This window comes from Scleropages formosus, chromosome 20, assembly GCF_900964775.1.
Source record: "Scleropages formosus chromosome 20, fSclFor1.1, whole genome shotgun sequence".
Lineage (NCBI taxonomy): Eukaryota > Metazoa > Chordata > Actinopteri > Osteoglossiformes > Osteoglossidae > Scleropages > Scleropages formosus.
In genome coordinates, this window is record NC_041825.1 from 7,845,837 (window position 1) to 7,863,718 (window position 17,882).

Consider the following 17,882-nt stretch of genomic DNA (forward strand, 5'->3'; position numbering starts at 1 on the left):
GCAGAGTTAAAAGAGAATTTGGACATCACCATCCCAGTTCTCTCCCATCCTGTATACATGGAATATTTTTCATATATGTGCTGATCATTGCCTGTTGTGGTTCTGGGTCTGTTTGTACCCTCTAGAGACTGTAACACCAGTCAGACTGGCAGCTTCCAAAACACGAGGCAGCTAACTATAGTACTGGCACTACTTTGTTTCTTCTGTGGTCCAGTGTTTCTGAATGGTGAGGTCAGAGCTCCGGACTTTCTCAGATAGCTTTGCTCACCTGAATAAGGTCCGGCTGAAATGTAGTCAGGGAAATTATCCGACGTATAGTTCAAGTCCCCTGGGGCTACATTATCCATTATTTACCATCTAGACAGATTCTGGCATGTATCATTTATTCACTTCATCCTTGATGTTTTATTGGAAAGGGCGGTTAAATCAACCGCAACTTCCCAAATACCATGACGCCCCACTTTGTGTTGAGCTTGTCTTCGCTGTCTAAAACATCAAAGCAAACACTGCGGTCTTTTTTGAGAGTCAGGTGGTTTCTGTGCTCGATCTGTTGTTACTGGAGACTGTGGTAGATTCAGGCCGTTTATGTTGGATCACATTTTTTTGCGTTTCTTCCTGAGAGAGAAAGTCATACTTAGGGGGATATTTATATTTTGCGTAACCTTAATTCCAGAGCTCTGGGATGACCAGGGTGGGGCCCAGATTTACTGTGAATCTTTAAAGCATATTTTCATGGTCCTGCTGAGTCTATGCAAATATGTGGGTGGCATTAAGTAGGAGTGGGGACTGTGGGATGGAGGGGTTGTGATGATTGTAATGCCAGGCAGATTTGGCTGGAATGCATTTGGATCAGTTCTCTGCAGTGCTTTCTGCCATTAATACAGCCCTCTGGTCCTGGGAACGATCCATTATGAAGTGCAACTTAGGCTGTGCACCACATGCCAGACATCATGGTAATAAAGTCCATCGCTGACCCTAGTTTATGATCCCACAAAAACTGATTGAACATCAGCTCTTCAGTTTCGATTCATTTACATTTATTCATTTAGCTGATGGTTTTCTCAAAATCAACTTCCAACGTTAAGGTACTTATTTACCCATTGGATAGTTTTACTGGAGCAATTTAGGGTAAGTACCTTGCTCAAGGGTTCTACAGCTGGAGGTCGGAATCAAACCCGCAACCTTTGGGTTCAGCGGCAGCGTCTCTAACCACTACACTACTGGCCATTCGGTTAACAATCGATACTAGTTCAACTGATTTTTATATAGTGCTTTTCTTGTCAATGGGACAGTTCTGAACAGTGGAATAGATACAGGGATGCATAAATGATGATAAAAGAAAGCAAAGAGAAAATAAACGAGACAATTTGCTGATGTGCTCATCTGGGACAAGCCATCTGGAAAGTGAGGAAAGGGCAATGAAAAACCCCCAGAGTAAAGGTTTTAGTGAAAAATAAACCTGTGTGGGTCCAAGTACCAGTGGCTGCTCACCCTTCCTGGACATCTTCCAGCGTATTACAGAGAACCTGTGTGGAGTTCTTCTGTTCCTAAGAAGTTCCGTTCGGTTGGATGATGCAGAATTGACGTCAAAGTCCACTGATGATTTGGGAAGAAGTCCATCTTTTCATTCCCTATCCCGACACCTTTGAATGTGTCTAGCGCAGTCATTTGAGCAAAGAGCGATTGCCCAAGCGAAACTTTGTGCGCTTCTGTGTTTTGACCTTGTTCGTGACTTGCGTTAGCGTGTGCTGAGTCACGCGGGATCTTCCTCGTTGAGCAACGTGTATTTATTGCCAGGACTGCTTGTTCTATTTGTATGTACAACAGGTCTTAAAAATATTTACTGCCATTGCTGGTTGGTTAATGAATGCATTTGCTTGTAGAGTCCCTTAAGTATAGCTGTAAGCCTTTCGCTGGCATCCACCCTTTGTGTGTGTGTGTGTGTGTGTGTGTGTAGGCGCCTGCATGTGTTGTTTACAGCATTAACAGAGGCGTAAACGCTGGTGCTCTGCCTGCGGAGAATACTGTGGACCATGTTCAGAACCTCCTAGGAGAGTGCTTTCACTCACAAGTCAGAGGCCCTGGTGAACAGCTGTCTTTGCGAAGACTGCAGCGCTCGTCTTTTAGAAAACTGAGAGTGTCGGGGAACCTCTGCCTGCTCTGTTCAGAGCAGTTATTTTTGTAAAATATAGCAAATAGACGTGAAAATGATCCTTAAATACAAGATTAATTTTTATGCTTTTTATATTCTTTGGTGTTAGTTGATTTTTTTTTTTTTTTTAAACTACCTTTATTTAACGTAATTTTTTCATACTCACTGATCTTGCATCATAAAGATAACCACAGAAAAAATGTTATTTTTGAAAAGTGCCAAAGAATGATGAAGAATATGATGATGAATAACTGTTAATGTCAAATTCATGTTTCCTTGTTTACATTCAGCAACTTGCAAACCTTCATTTAATTTCTGTTTAATGTGTGAGAGGAGGAGGGAGTGAGGAAATTAGTCATAAAATCTCCATTTATAGTTCTTTTGCAGTCCGGAGGGAGCGCAGTCATCCCAGAGATACTCTCGTTTGAGTTCCGAGAACCCGACTTTACAAGGAGTTTCATTCAGTAACCCTTTTTCGACTTACAGGGTTTTTTTTTGTTAATTTTTACGAGGACCAAGTTTGGATTCTGTGTGCCGTCTGACAGCTAAGCAGCGTGAGACATTTAAATTTTCATTACTCGTTTATCAGACCATTTTCGGCAAAGAAATGGTCAATAATTAATTCACGTTTAGGTGATATTTTTATCCAAAATGACTTACAATGTTTGATTTGGTGTACACTCACATACCACACATGTATGTACCCCACACACACGCACACAGACAGACAGACACAGAAAACATGCAATTTTTAGTCACCAGTTCACTTGAAACATGTGTCTTAGGACTGGAAGAGGAAACCCACGCAAACATTTTTATATGTATTTATTCTGTGTATGTTGGTGCTTTTATGATTTATTTTTAATATTTGTAAGTAACGTCAATATATTTTTAATAAAAATGTTTAGTTTAACGTGTTTATTAGTTTTCTGTAAATACAACTTTATTGCAGCATATCCCATAAGATTTATGTGCTGACAGGGTTAAGCACGGTTTTGGGCTTTTTGCTTGGTGTCAGCAGCAGCAGCGCACACACACACACACACACACACACACACACACACAAAAAAATGCCATTTAGAGTCATACGTTCAAATGAAATGTGTCTCTGCAGCAAAATCCTGGTACGTAATTGTCACAGAAAAGAGCCGAACTAGCACAGGTAGATAGTCATACAGTATTATATGTAATAATAATAATAAAATTGTGTGTGTATAATGAAGGGGAAACTGCCTTGTTATGTTGTGGTATAACAAATGTTAACTATTGAATTAACTTTGTCCATTTTGTTGACATTTGCTGACATTTTACCATAAATGGGTGTCAGTTTTGCGCACGGGGCATACGTAAAACATTTTACCTCTGAAACTAAAAGTAATTACTTTCAGTTATTAGAATTCACTTTGCGAAGGTAATTGAGATTTTTAGACATGCAACATATTAGAAAAATTTTAGACAGTTATCTTGCTTCCATTTTAAACTGCCACCCCAACCCTTCACCATTTTTAGTCATTCACAGCACAGTAAGAGAGGCAGTGAAGGAGGAGTACGTGAAGGTGTGTGTGTGTGTGTGTGTGTGTGTGTGTGTGTGTGATTTGCATCCCCATGGACCTACAAGGTGATACGGTCGGTCAGGCTGCTATCAGCAGGCCCCTTGTGGAACGCATGCGAGTCCCCCGGTGGACACCCCACCCCCAGTCCATGGAGAGAGCACACGGTGGAATGTACAGGCCGCCAGCTCAGTGCTGCTCCGGTGCGATGGAGGGGCCATCAGGATGGTTGGTCTTTGCTCTGTTGTTGTTTCCTGGGTCAGGCTCGGGGTACGGCAGGAGAGACATTCCTCACGGGTGAAGACAGGCAACCCTGAACAGCCCTCCAAGTATTAGGAGTATTATGCGTGGTTTAAAAAAAAAAAAAAAAAAAGCGAGGAAACTCATGGAGGCCAAAAAATCTCGTCCATTTCCTGACCACAGCTTTTCAGTTCCGCTCTAGGTTGTTTTTGCGAGTGTGGATTTTATCTATCTATCTGATTGTGATTGACTTAGTTTCGCTGTCTTTTTGTGGTTCATGCTCCTTTTTTTTTTTTTTTTTCTGGGTTTTGAATGAACTCAGAATGCACATTTGCTTTCTCTTTGTTTGTATGAATCTCTGTCCCAATATTTTTCACACATATTACTGATGAAACAATAATAGGTTTAACCTTTTTAATATTTTTGAATATCTTTTGTTTTTTAATAGTGTTTGTCGAAATTCAAAGAACGTGTGCCAAGGAATTAATTGTGCAGCTTTCCCAAAGAATATAAAATTTAAAAGTAGCGTTAACCAGAAACATTAGTTGTATAAATTTATCCATGAATCCTAATATGTTTTAAAGAAAAATGTTGCTGTTTGAATTTGTTGGTATTTTCCTTTGGTTTTGTATATATTCATGCTCAGACAGTAATCGAGTCTTTTACTGGAGAAATGTTAATGTGTCCGAGTATTTTAGAACTGTGAAGTGTTTTGATTTATGTCTTATTTGGTCTCTGGCGTGGAGAAAACAGGACAGAATGTATGTGAAGATGAAAGGAGGGTAAAGGTTTATGGTAACACTAAGATCAACACTGCTGGATAATGCTGAAGCCACAGGGAGTCCAGGGTGTGGTAAGTTTCATTGTGGGGGATTAATTAGAGTTCTTTACCCAAATCCAAGTCAAACATTTAATTCACCACAGAGGGGGGAAAAAAAAGTTTTGGTCCACAAAGAGAAGACTCTTTGTCTGCAGATGAAAGAGACGTTGCATAAGGAAAAGGGTAATTTTTTTTTTTTTGCTTCTGAAAACTCATTCCACATAAAATTCATCAGCATTCTGTTTATATTTCATGAAGGATATTTACAATAAGGAGGTAAAAAGCTTTCTGTAACAGACCCTGGCCCTCTTCATTTGAGCAGATTAGTGTTTCCCATGAAAACATCTGGATTTTCCTCTGAATCAGTGTACAGTCTTGCAAACTGTTGCCTGGAAATCCCTGGACACAATTTAGGAATGTGTTATTGTGCTAAATATATAATTAATTTGAGTGGATTATAAACGTTAACTTGATTCATGCTTTGTCCTCTTCTTTTATGGCTTTAAAGAAAAGGTTCATGGACATCAGGGGAAAGCAGAGACCCACAGAAAACCGACTCCAGTTGAAAGGAACTGATTATTATTATTGTAATAAAAAATAAGGGCTTGTTTATTGAAACTTACACCAGAATGGAATGAAATAGAAAACAATTTTTTTTTTTTTTTTTTTTAAAAAATGAAGGTTAAAACTCTTACATAAAAGGCTGTGCTATATCAGATAGCGCTTTTGTACAGTACAGCTGGTTCACAGAGCAGTCTTGTGATGATCACATGTAGCAGAAGGTTGTACAACCACCCCATGCCAATGTGAACTCAGCAATTTACTGAACCGATAGTACAGATCAATTCTGCTTGCTGTCTTACACATCTCTTTGAACTCGCTAGATGTATATATATAATTTTTTAATGTGGTAAACATTGCCAGATTAAAATATTGTGAAGTCTTGTGTTCGTCTGAATTGCTTTACAAGATTAATAACATTACTGCGTGAAAGCACTGTATGAAAGAAAAACACAGTAAATTTTGACTTTAATTTCCTTGAAACATCACGTGAACTGATTAATATTGTCCTAAACACTGGTGAATGAATTCAAAATAATTCAGTAAATCTGTTGAATTTACGTCAGGTGAATTAATCTCCGAATGCCATTACTAAATGGTTTTTTGTCTGTTTTGGATCGGTTTCAGCAATGGGATTGTAGCTCTGAGTTTACGTTTGAGTGTCACATCAGCAGCGCCCGTGAGCAGTATGGGAACATCATCTTGGGTAGTAGGTCCGTGTCCTTTCTTGCAAAAAGTAAACCTCGATGGAAGGACCGACAATGTCCGTGACAGGGGCAGCGCACACATTTCTCTTTCTCCTGGATTTAGACAATAGCCAGACCCTTCCGGGACGAACGGAGATGTTCCAGCACCAAAATAGAACGAGCAGAAATATCTCTGAGGCAGCTTGAAGCGACAGGTCTGATATTCTTAGGAAAGGAAACTTTGCTGCCTTGTTCTTTTCGGCCCACGTGTCTCAGCTAATCACGCTCTCCATACCCACGGAGCAGAGATATGTAGAGCCTGCTGCACTTGTGTACACCGGATAACAGGCACTGACTGTAACACCAGCGCTCCGCAAGGTCTCCCAGGATTCTTTCCCACACTTTTACATTAACCATACACAACTGGTGCTTTGGGCTGAAACACTCGATCTGTGGACACTGTGAAAGGGAGCTTACTGCTTGGAGTAAGTGCTCCACAGCAATTAGAAATATATAATATGAAATGTACAATATGCTTCCCCCCCATTATAATGGAGGGGGGAGCGGTGGCGCAGTGGGTTGAACCAGGACCTGCTCTCTGGTAGGTCTGGGGTTCAAGTCCCGCTTGGGGTGCCTTGCGATGGACTGGCGTCCCGTCCTGGGTGTGTCCGCTCCTCCTCCAGCCTTACACCCTATGTTGCTGGGTTAGGCTCCAGCTCCCCGCGACCCCGTATGGGACAAGTGGTTCAGACGATGTGTATTATAATAGACAATGTACACTAAGCAATACTGAACTGATGAGATTTTTTTTTTTTTTTGCAAAAAAAAACAACTTTCTGAAAGAAATCTATTTATTGCTGCAAGAGAAAATTTGTGGAGGCAAATAGATTATAAAATCGTGCATCCGTATGAATAACATGTATGTTCATCTGCAAGATGGTACATTCAAGAGTAGAAAGACTACTCCAACTCAGACTGAGGATACTGCTTTGCCTGGGTTCAGAATTCTTGGCTGTGGCTGATCTGTCTTCCCTGCATCCGTCGTAGTGATTAGAGCTGCTTTTGGACCCAAAGGTCGTGGGTTCGACTCTTACCTCTGGCTGTAGTACCCTTGAGCAAGGTACTTACCCTAAATTGCTCCAGTAAAAGTACCCAGCTGTACAGATGGGTAAGTAAGTGTAGGTAGGTTACATTTTAAGTTGCTTTGGTGAAAAGAGTCAGCTAAATGAATAATTGTAAAGGTAATTCGGTAACCAGGATGACTACTGAAATGCAGGAAAGTTAATTTTAATCCACTCCCAAGGTGGAGGTCTAATTAAAGCTGCCTTTGACTGCAGTAGAACACTTGTGAAATTGGTGGGGCTTCGATCTGGAGAACTGTCCCAGGTTTCAGTGGCTCGACAGTGTGACTCTTTGTTTTCTTTTGTAAAGTCCACATGGGCCAGTGCTGAGGTCAAAGCACAGACACAGAGGGTCAGGTTTCCTGCATCTTTTTTTTTTTTTCTTTTGCCAGATTTGTTGCCGATGTGCTGAAACCAGGTTGGAACGATGCATATCCATGGAACGACAGCAGCCATCTCCATTTATTCGATTATGAACCAAAAAGTTCTTTCGCATCATAATTTTCAGATATCTGAGCGTTCCAGCAGATGACGCATTCAAGATCCTTTTGCAGTAGATTTTTTTGAAATTTCACGAGTTAAACTGTAAGCCGCCCAGTAATTGTTGTATTTTAAGGGGGTTTCTGGCGACAGCTTTCGTGCATTTTCGTCAAAGGCACTTTCTTGCGTCTGTTCCATCAGTTCCGAATCGTATTGCATACCGGACGGTTTCTTTTCCCGGTGTTTTGCAGAGGTGACACGTACATCTCGAGTTGCGTGTTTGTGCTCAGACATTTTATTCTTTTGATGGCTCCGTTCTGTCACAGCAGTACGGGGCTGGGCCTGTCTCTCAGGGCTCCTGGCTCTGGCTCCCTAAATCAGGGGCGGCACTGCCTTTTTAATCCCCCTATTTCACACGCAGCTGTTTCCTGCTGGGAGCGACAGCCCCCGAGGCCGCGTGGACATGCCATGGCGCAGACAGGAACTGCGGCTCTGAGCTAGAGCCGCCACGGCCGCGTCGCTCACGCGAAGACAATACCTCGAGAGCAGCTCCGCTTGGCCGGCACAATGGAAAAGCCAAGTTCTGGGGCATGGGGACTGGGGGGCGGGGGGGCTCTCGGCGAAACAAAGCAACCCATGAACAAAACCGTTATTTCAAAAAAAGTGGAACTTGTCCTTGCCGTGGGTTTTTGTTTGTCTCACAAAGCGTGTTCTTTTTCAGCCTAATGACAGCAGCAGAACAATACCTCAATATGTTTTTTTTTACTATAATTAGGTACTTTACATTGTAATGACCTGTATAGTGTGAGAATCAACAAGTACTTTTTTGTATGTCAACACATTTGAACAATGGGTGTTTTAGTGTAACTCTCTATAAATGAAAAACTTACTTTATGGAAACTGCAGTTTGATTTAATGGTTTAAAATAATTAATGCTAAAGCCACGCAATGGGCATAATGGTCATCTTATATTTTCCATAGTTAGCATAACCCATTTTTTCCTTGTGGAAAAACTCACCTTAAGTGCTTATGTAAGTTACCAGTCTTGTTTTAATTCCCTGATTTTGTACACATTCTTAAAAAACCACATCAAAAAAGTTGACAAGCTGTACCGTGGAATACATTTTTGTCTGTATGTGTTTGTGCATCTATTTGTGGGATACACTTATCCCTCACTTAACGGGTGTTAATCATTCCATGAAATCATCCATTGTGGGATTTGTTACCTAATATTAATTAAATCAAAAACAGATGGTGTTTTATTCATGACGGTGACAACACCAATGCATTTTGTAAGGTGGTAAAAACATTTGAAGCATGTCTTTTTTTTTTTAATTTTATATTTTCATTTGCTCATTCAGTATCAGAATCTACAAGTTGTTCTCTGAAGTCCACCTTTAAAACACAGGGTACACGGTGAGACGTGGTACGCTGGACACATGTTTTGAGAATTTGGCTGAGCAATCTTTATGATTTTAAGAAATATTTTCCACAATCTCTGCCTATGTCACTATGCAAAGCACACAGCCACCATACTGCTGTAGGGGCTGTGTAGCATTAGAAACAAATGTTTGACGCTTGTTGATCTTTGTTGCAAGATAATGCTTAATTTAGTCTAGTGTAAGGATATTCATGTTATTTAAGCTGCCTTTAGAACTGGTGCATTAATTTTGTTGTTGTTGTTGTTGTTGTTATTATTATTATTATTATTATTATTATTATTATTATTATTGAGTGGCACAATGGTGCAGCACTGCTGTCTTGCAGTGTGTGTACGCTATCCAAGCATACATCTAAATTCAGCGCAGTTTGTGTGGAGTTTGTCTGTTGTCCCTGCATCTGCGTGGTTTTCCTCTGGATGCTCTGGTTTCCTCCCACAGACTAAATATGTGTTTCGGGTGGATTTGTGACTGTAAATTGCCCGTTGCGTGTATAAACGAATGAGTCGTGTGTGATTGCCTCCTGATGTATTGATTCCCCTGTCTCACACCCTTGGTTTCTGGGATAGACTCTGCAGTACTCATCAGTGGTTGACCTGTCTTCTGTGTGTTTGTGAGCTTAATGTGATGAATTAAAATGACTGAATGGCAGATAATAAATGCCATTATGCTGAATTATAAGCAGACTGTAAAAAGTATACAGTATGTATAAAATTGTATACATTATTAGCTATTATAGCAGGGTTTATGTGAGATCACATTAGGTGAAGGTTGGAAGCAAATATGCTTTCTTTCTTTCTGTCCTTCTTTAGGGTTTCTTAATTTGGGCTCAGTGGATCCCTACAGGGTTTGTGAAGCTTATGTTGAAAATGACCCTGTTTAACTAAATAAAAGTTAAAAATAAAATAAATAAATAAATTTAAAAAATTGCTATGTTCTTACTATCCATGACATAGTTTTGTGCGAAGGTAATCAAGCTTCAGTAGAATAAATTAAGTGTAATATTTTCTCTGAATTTATTTCTGAACATTTTTGTATAAGTGTGTAATTGCAGAGGTAATGGCCTAAGAAGATGACGAATCTCTGTCTTATGTGTAGTTCTGTAACTTTCAGTTACTGTCAAGATATAGTGTGTACCTTCAGGTGAATCGGAGTGTTTTTAGTTTGAGGAAGTTTTATTGCCACATTTCATAGTGTAAAGGAGAAGGTTAAGATGGTGATCAGACTGTACCACAGAACTGGATAAGATGAATGACGCTGAAAGTCATAAGAGCTCTAGTGTATTGTGGAAACACAAGACTTGCCATGGCATAAAATATATAGTGGTTTGAAGGGGTTGCAATAAATGCAGCTATATTGTTCATCAGCAAATGAAGCGTTTCGGATAAAAGAGGATCCTGCTATTTGCGTCTTGAAATCTTTTTTTGTATTACCATCCTTTTAATGCACTCAGAAACTCCCAAAAAAGCATGAAGAGCAAATATCTTTGATTTTATTTTTCCTTTTATACTATTTAATATTGCTGTTGACTATTTTTTGTGTATTTATTAAATGTTTATTAATTTTTCAACCTTGAAAGTGTATGCACGCATGATTACGGAAATGTTGAATCTCATAAATACGATTTATTTCACAAAGCCAGAAATGTTGCGTAACACAGTCCCTTCTTTTTTCTGCTCCAGGGTGAGTCGGTGAAATACTTCTTGGACAATTTGGATCGTATTGGGCAACTGGTGAGTTGTAGCTTAATTTGTTTTTTTTTTTTTTTTTTAAATTGAATATTTAATACTGTGGAATCCATTGTGTTCTTGATAATATATTAATAAAATATCACATAATAACCACCAAAATTATTTATAATAATTGTCATTCTGTATTGCTGCTGTATCACACTACAGAGGTAAAGGTCTGGGGAAGAAGCTCAATTTTAAGGTTGTCTTACTCTAAACTGTAAAATGAGTACATGAAGCAAATTGGAATCCTCTTTGAGTACTTGTGCAAGTTACCTGCAGTTACTGTACTGAATTCAGCACGACAGACAGACAGTGAAAACACGAAAGATGCAGACAGTTAATCCTAACTTCCATATCCTTGTGTTGTAATTTCTTTTTTTGTATCTTATTGTCTAAAATCAATTCTTAGAAGAAGTCTGAAGTGCATCACTGCCATATTAGTCCAGTCTGCTTCATTTTAGTGTCTTTTGTCTTTTTCATGTGGTTCTTAGAATTACATCCCAAGCAGGCAGGACATCCTGCTGGCGAGAAAGGCTACCAAGGGGATCGTGGAGCATGACTTTGTCATCAAGAAGATCCCCTTCAAGATGGTAGATGTGGGAGGCCAGCGCTCCCAGCGGCAGAAGTGGTTCCAGTGTTTTGACGGCATCACCTCCATCCTGTTCATGGTGTCCTCCAGTGAGTACGACCAGGTCCTGATGGAGGACCGGCGCACCAACCGGCTGGTGGAGTCTATGAACATCTTTGAGACCATCGTCAACAACAAGCTCTTCTCCAATGTATCAATCATCCTCTTCCTCAACAAAATGGACCTGCTGGTGGAAAAAGTGAAGAAAGTCAACATCCGTAAGCATTTCTCTGACTTTCAAGGTGACCCTCACCGGCTTGAGGATGTGCAGACCTATCTGGTGCAGTGTTTCAACCGCAAAAGGAGGAATCGCAGCAAGCCCCTCTTCCATCACTTTACCACAGCCATCGACACAGAGAACATTCGCTTTGTGTTTCATGCTGTCAAGGACACCATCTTGCAGGAAAACCTGAAAGACATAATGCTACAGTAAGCCTTTCCTCAGAGGCTTGTCTTACTGTAAGCGTGCCTTAGGAAAAATCCTCCTCCTTGTCTGTCTCCTGTTCAGAAGAGCAGAGGGAGAACTTTTAGACCAGAGGAACCTCAAAGTTATGCACTGACGTTTCCCCTGGTGGACTTCCACACCCCTTCCACGGAAAGACTGTTCCGCCACTGTTGCCACACGTTGTTCTCACAGGATTTCTATTCGAGTTTTCCGAGTAAGCTAGTTTTCCACTAGTGTACCTTCAGAACTTTCATTATATTTGTGACTAACAGCAGAGTAAACAAGTGACCGTCATTCAAATATGATGTATTTCATAATTGTCATCTCAAGTATGAATGGTGAGCCTTGTTCGAAGTCCGACATAACTCGCAGAATCTTCTGAAAATGTTATTTACTCTTCAGAAAAGATAAATTGGATAAATCCTCTGTAACATCTGAAGGATAAACTCATCTGCAGGACAGCAATTTCAATATGCACACATTCAGACTGAGATGGGGAATTAAGAGGAAAAAAAAACAGGTGCTAAGGAAAAGAGGCAAAGAACTTTTACCTTTAGCAAAATAGGTTTAAAGAATGATCCGAGTCTGAGCAAATCAGTTTTAGAAGTCATTCTCTGGGTCTTATTGCCTGATAAAATTGCAGACTGGTGAAATGCTAATCTCAACTAGTGTTTGCACAATCTTTTCCCTCACAAGAAAAGTTCCCCCCTCCCCCCGTAAGTATGATTTTTCAATTATCTGGCCAAATTTAAAAGTACATACTTAACCTTAAAGAATAAAAATATAATATATAAAAGACTGTGAACTCCTTTGTTTTGAAAACTATCTAGAGGCAATGCCTTGTCCATTGCTCCTTATAGTGTGTGTTTGTGTGTGTTTTACAGTAAAGCGCCTTACGAGACACTGTGGTCTATTTATTGTAGATAGAAAGCTCAGAAAAGTCTTGAAATGAATGAATTACATCTTGTATTTGGGCACATTTCTTTGAGAGTGTTGTATGTGAAATCTAATTAAATTAGTCATATTTCATATTTGGTGCTTTACAGAAATGGTGTGTCCTGCAGTACAGGTCAGTTATATATTTCAGTGCCAAACCAGGAGATGTAAAGTTTTTTTTTTTTTTTTTTTTTTTTTTAAAACCCCCCCCTGTATATATAGTATGTGGCATCCTGAATATCTCACTGTGTCAAAGTCTGCAATAATCTAGATGCTTTAACATCAGGCTAACAGTAGACAAACTGCATTGTTTTTAATAATCCTTTGGATATTGCTAAACATTGTTTTCACAATATATTTATGTTCTGGGTCCATTCAGTGTCGTCACCTGACCATTTCATTTCTTCACAATTATTCAGCTGCGGTCATTTTTATTTACTCTTTAGAGGGGTTTTTGTATAGAGTGAACAGTCCTCAATGACCAGTTAATTTCCTCTTTTCCTGACATTGTTTTCCACTAAGAAAAGACATGTTTGTGTCCTGCTTCAGCCAACGTTATTTTCTACGTCCTTTGTACTCCTCCTCAAACGACACTGCATTGCATTTAAAACTGTTCTTTGTATATAGAGTGTAATCATTTTGAGTACGATTACCAGAAAGAATGTTGTGATTTCTGTCTTTGAAAGAGGTGTCGTCCGCAAGCACTAATTACAGAAATACTGTTCTGAACATATTGAATTTTAAACATTGAGTCAAAGTAAATAAATGAATTTATGTGTACTGTAAATTCAGCACAGAATGTATTGGTTGATTCTTTCATTTTAAATGTTAGTACTGTGAAAAATGGGGTGTGTTATTGAACAGATGGTGTTGCATGGATTAATTAGTGTTTTTCTTTTGATCAGGCTTTGAATATATATGAAGAAACTGCATTTTTTGTAAGGAATATTAGTCAAGAACAGCATGTAATGCTTATTTATATTTAATATGGTTAGTATATATTTCTAGAAGGGGTACAGAGTAGGGAGTATCGTTTCCCCACGGTTAACCAGTCCTGATTTATTCCTGAAAAGCATTAGAATATCGGAAAACCAAATAAAATTACTTATCCCATTATTACCTACAATTAATTCTAATAATAACAATCTTCATTTTATGTAACATATTTAAAGGCAGCTCCTCAAAGTGCTTTGAAATAAAAGTATGGTTTACAACTCCAAAGAAATCTCCAACAAATATCAGCACTGTTAAAAATGCAGCAATTCATTTAAATTTATTTTTATAGAGCAAAGTAAAAGTACAGAATCCATCCATCCATCTATTGTCAGTAACCAGTTGCCCAATGTAATCCAACCCGGAAACATGGGGCTCAAGGCAAGGTACACCCTGGACAGGACACCAGTCCATAGCAGGGCGATTACACACACCCACACATACACACACTGAAGTCCATTTAGGAACAAACACCAGTTCACTGGAAGGACTTCTCGATTCATCCTGTGATCTGGGGATTGCGACTATGGATTTAGACATTTGTTTACTTAGTGATGTCACCTGTGTGAGTAAATTTGAGCAGAATTTACGATGTTCAGCTCCAAAGGGCAGCTGGTAGCGTCGTGAGTAGAGCTGCTGCTTTTGGGCGCAAAGTTTGCAGGTTTAAATCACAACTCCAGCTGTTAGTACCCTTGAGCAAGGTATTTACTTTAAATTGCTCTAGTGAAAATTAGCCAGCTGGGCTGTGTAAATGGGTCAATAATTGTAGGTAGCTTATCAGTTTATGTTTCTTTGGAGAAAAGTGTCAACTAAATGAATAAATATAATGTATGGGGTGAAAAAATGGTGATATTAAAATGGTGTGCTGCACTTGTCCGCTGGCCTTCTCCTTATCTCCATAATACATTTTTGCCCCTTGATCAGGGCTTCACACTGCCTTTGGCTAGAAAAAAATCCAAGGGTATTAGGGAGGCCCTGTAGGAAAGAGGAATGCACGTGTGTATCGTGCACCCATCCTGCCCTCGCTGCCTTGTGGCCCCTGGGAAGCGCCGCTTCATCTCAAACATCAACAGTTGAAGTCTCTTCTACTCATATCAAGTGTTCCAGCTCAAGATTTACAAAGCGGGCGTGAAAAACGGCTTTTAAAGTCACATCTTTACAAACCAATAGCTGTCTATTAATAAAAAGGACTATAACGTAAACCCTTTTTCTTAGGTTTATTTAATACTTCAGTGATGCTCAAAGTGACTCTTCAAAGACCAGGGGGTCTGATTCTGAAGAATGTTTATGCTGTGCCGTACCAGGGACACCTGGTATTCTAGTAGAGCTACCGCCTTTGGATCCATAAGTTCAGATCCCACTTCCAGCTGTATAGTAGCCTTGAGCAAAGTACTTATCCTCACTTGCTCCAGTAAAATTACCCAGCTGTATAATTGTAGTGAATAACTGTAGGTAGTTTAACAGCGTAAAGCATCAGCTCGATAAATAAATGTAACACAACTAGCCTGTGATGGACTGGTGGACACTGCCTAGAACCCAGTGACTCCAGGATAGGGTCTGGACTGCTGTAATCCTCCTCAGGATAAGCGGTCAACAAAAGCAAGTAGTACTATAGTTATGCTATAATCACTGTAGTATTTTCACAGTGGAGCAGCAGATTATGAAAATGACATCATCAAGTAAAGCTTGACAAGTGGTAGAGACTCAACATGTGACGTTTGATTTGATGGTGAAGTTTGTCTTTACCCACCTTCATTACTTAACCGACAGATTCAGCCACGGTGAAGCTATTACGTACTTGGTAATACGTACTAGTTACACTGATTTACCCTATTCGTACAGCAGGGCATTCTTACTGTATCGATTCAGGGTAGGAGCCTCGATCAAGGGTACTGCGGTAGGAGCGGCGAACTGAAAGGGGAACCACGCTGCCCAGTGCCCCTTCTCCCCGAGTTGTGCTCATCTCAGACCCCACATTGCACTCCACCCATCAAACCGATTCCGTTTTCGTACCCATATTCCAGCCTCCCCTTCGTTACCAGTGATTTACATGTACTGTGGACTTTTGTGCAATAAGCACTTCATAAATCCGTTCAGCGTATAGTTGAGTGACATGCTGTTAGAAATTATTACAAATGAAATTATTACAAATGTTAAAATAATAGTAATAAATTTTGAAAGCTGAATCACTAACAGCTTGAAAGAAAAATACTTGGGACAATACATAGTAAAAATGACTGTACTAAATGTGTTTAAAAAAGTCAGCACAGCAGTAAATTTTCTTTATTACTGCAATTAATTGCGAAAGGACTGCAGCTACAATTCCTCACGTATGTTGTAAAAGTACGAGCTTTTTCACCATAAAACCAGCAACTAAAACAGTTTTTGGATTGTGGGGGTCAAAGAAAAATGTAAAAATGCAGCATTTGCAACTATGCACAGTATTTCATAGGAGACGCCATCTGTGACAATCCAAAAACAGAGGACCCCCCCCTTGGGTTTTCAGCAAATTCAGCTTCATAAACAGCTGCTTTATCTTATGGAAGGTTGAAGGGAAATAAACGGAGCCTCAACGTGCCTCGATAAGGACAGGGCACACTGTCACAGTGTTGTTTACCTATTTACTTTATTATAAATCACATTTAAAACCATTAAATCAAATCTCGGGTCTAAAGTGTTAAGTTTGTATATTAAGTCACTATTGATTTACCCTATTTTATAGGTGGGTAGTCTTACTCTATCAGTTCAAGGTAAATCCCTTGCTCAAGGGTCCAACTGCAAGAGGTGGGATTTGAATCCGGGTCCTTCAAGCACAAGGCAGAGGCTCTAACCACTAAGGCGGCTGCTGTCGGCTCTTTGCTACCCCTACGTTTGCAAATTGGTTCTGCCAAAACCCTCCAGTTACTACTACTTCTTGAGGACATCCGTTTTTTTTCCCCTCACTGACGTTACTCCTTACCTTTGCCTTTTGCGAACTTAAGTCACCGTCGACAAGTTCGCTACAGCACCCATGATAAATATTTTGGTAATGACTCTTAACAGCCTTCATCAGCCCCAGGATGTCATCTGTGGACATAAAAAGGCCTTTTTGTGGGCGAACCGTGAGCTGAGTGAGTAAAATCTCATGACTCCTGTTATATTTCCTTCAGGCTCTTTAGCTGGACCTAAAGTTCAACTCTGATATTTAATCATCGACAATAAGACGTGTGCAGCCGCAGCTCACGCTCTGCCAGCTAGCCCAGCTTGGCCACCGTCCTGACAGCGGGTATGTTCGCACCCTCGTACGTGGAGTGGAACATCTTCGTTCTTCAGCCAGGGAGCGTTTACGGTTTTCCCCCGTGAGGGCGAGAAGGAAAGTTACACTTGGAAGAAGGTGCCTTCAAATGTTCTACCACTGGTGACTTTGAGGAGCGGGAAGCTCACATGAAGGAGGTGATCGTCCGAAGCCGGCGGGCGGGAGGACGTCGTGCGGTAGTTACCTCTGCGTCAACGCAAGCATTATGAAGGATCCATCGAAGTGAAACCCTGCAACACCACAATACCACATCTAGCCTTTCTGCAGAAACATGTCAATGCTGAATCCAGCGAGGCCTCCTGAGAACATTCATATCCAATACATTTCTTCTACTCAATGTTTTTACCGTATTGCCAACTGCTGTAGAGAAACATGACCTCTAAATAGGAGAAAAGTAAATATTTCACTCACATACTTTCAGTTGACATGAAATGCTCTTCCACTTGTAGGATCTTTAGTTTGGAAGCTCCGAAAAGTTAAGCACTGTGGAGATTTTACTTAAAAGCAGAGCGCCCTCTTATGGCAGAGACATGTGTTAGAGCTTCTCCAAGCACCGGAGCTCCACATACTGTATCATCTCTTACCCCAAAGCTACTGCGGCAGAAATATAACAATACTATATTGTAGCTCAGAGGATACTGTGGTTTAAGCCATAAAACAGTAGTTTAAATGTTTTCCTTTGAAGTAACCATTGCATATTCACCCCACTTGCCACGGCAACTACAGCGCAGTGCAATGAGCCTCTTGTTTTGAGGAATGAAAGTGCAGAAGTGCACATCTAGAAAACTGAGGACCTGAAATGA

At 40.1% G+C, this 17,882-nt stretch overlaps 1 protein-coding gene across 1 annotated transcript in view; it reads left to right on the plus strand.

Moving 5' to 3' along the window:
- The window catches only part of LOC108927048 (guanine nucleotide-binding protein subunit alpha-12), a 41,156-nt gene extending 27,260 nt beyond the window's left edge, over positions 1 to 13,896 (plus strand). Inside the window, exons 3-4 of the mRNA XM_018740078.2 lie at positions 10,732 to 10,782; positions 11,274 to 13,896. Coding sequence (XP_018595594.2) covers positions 10,732 to 10,782; positions 11,274 to 11,843 — 621 coding nt within the window. The 3' untranslated portion in view covers positions 11,844 to 13,896. The remainder of the gene's footprint in view (positions 1 to 10,731; positions 10,783 to 11,273) is intronic.
- The last annotated feature ends 3,986 nt before the right edge of the window (positions 13,897 to 17,882 follow it).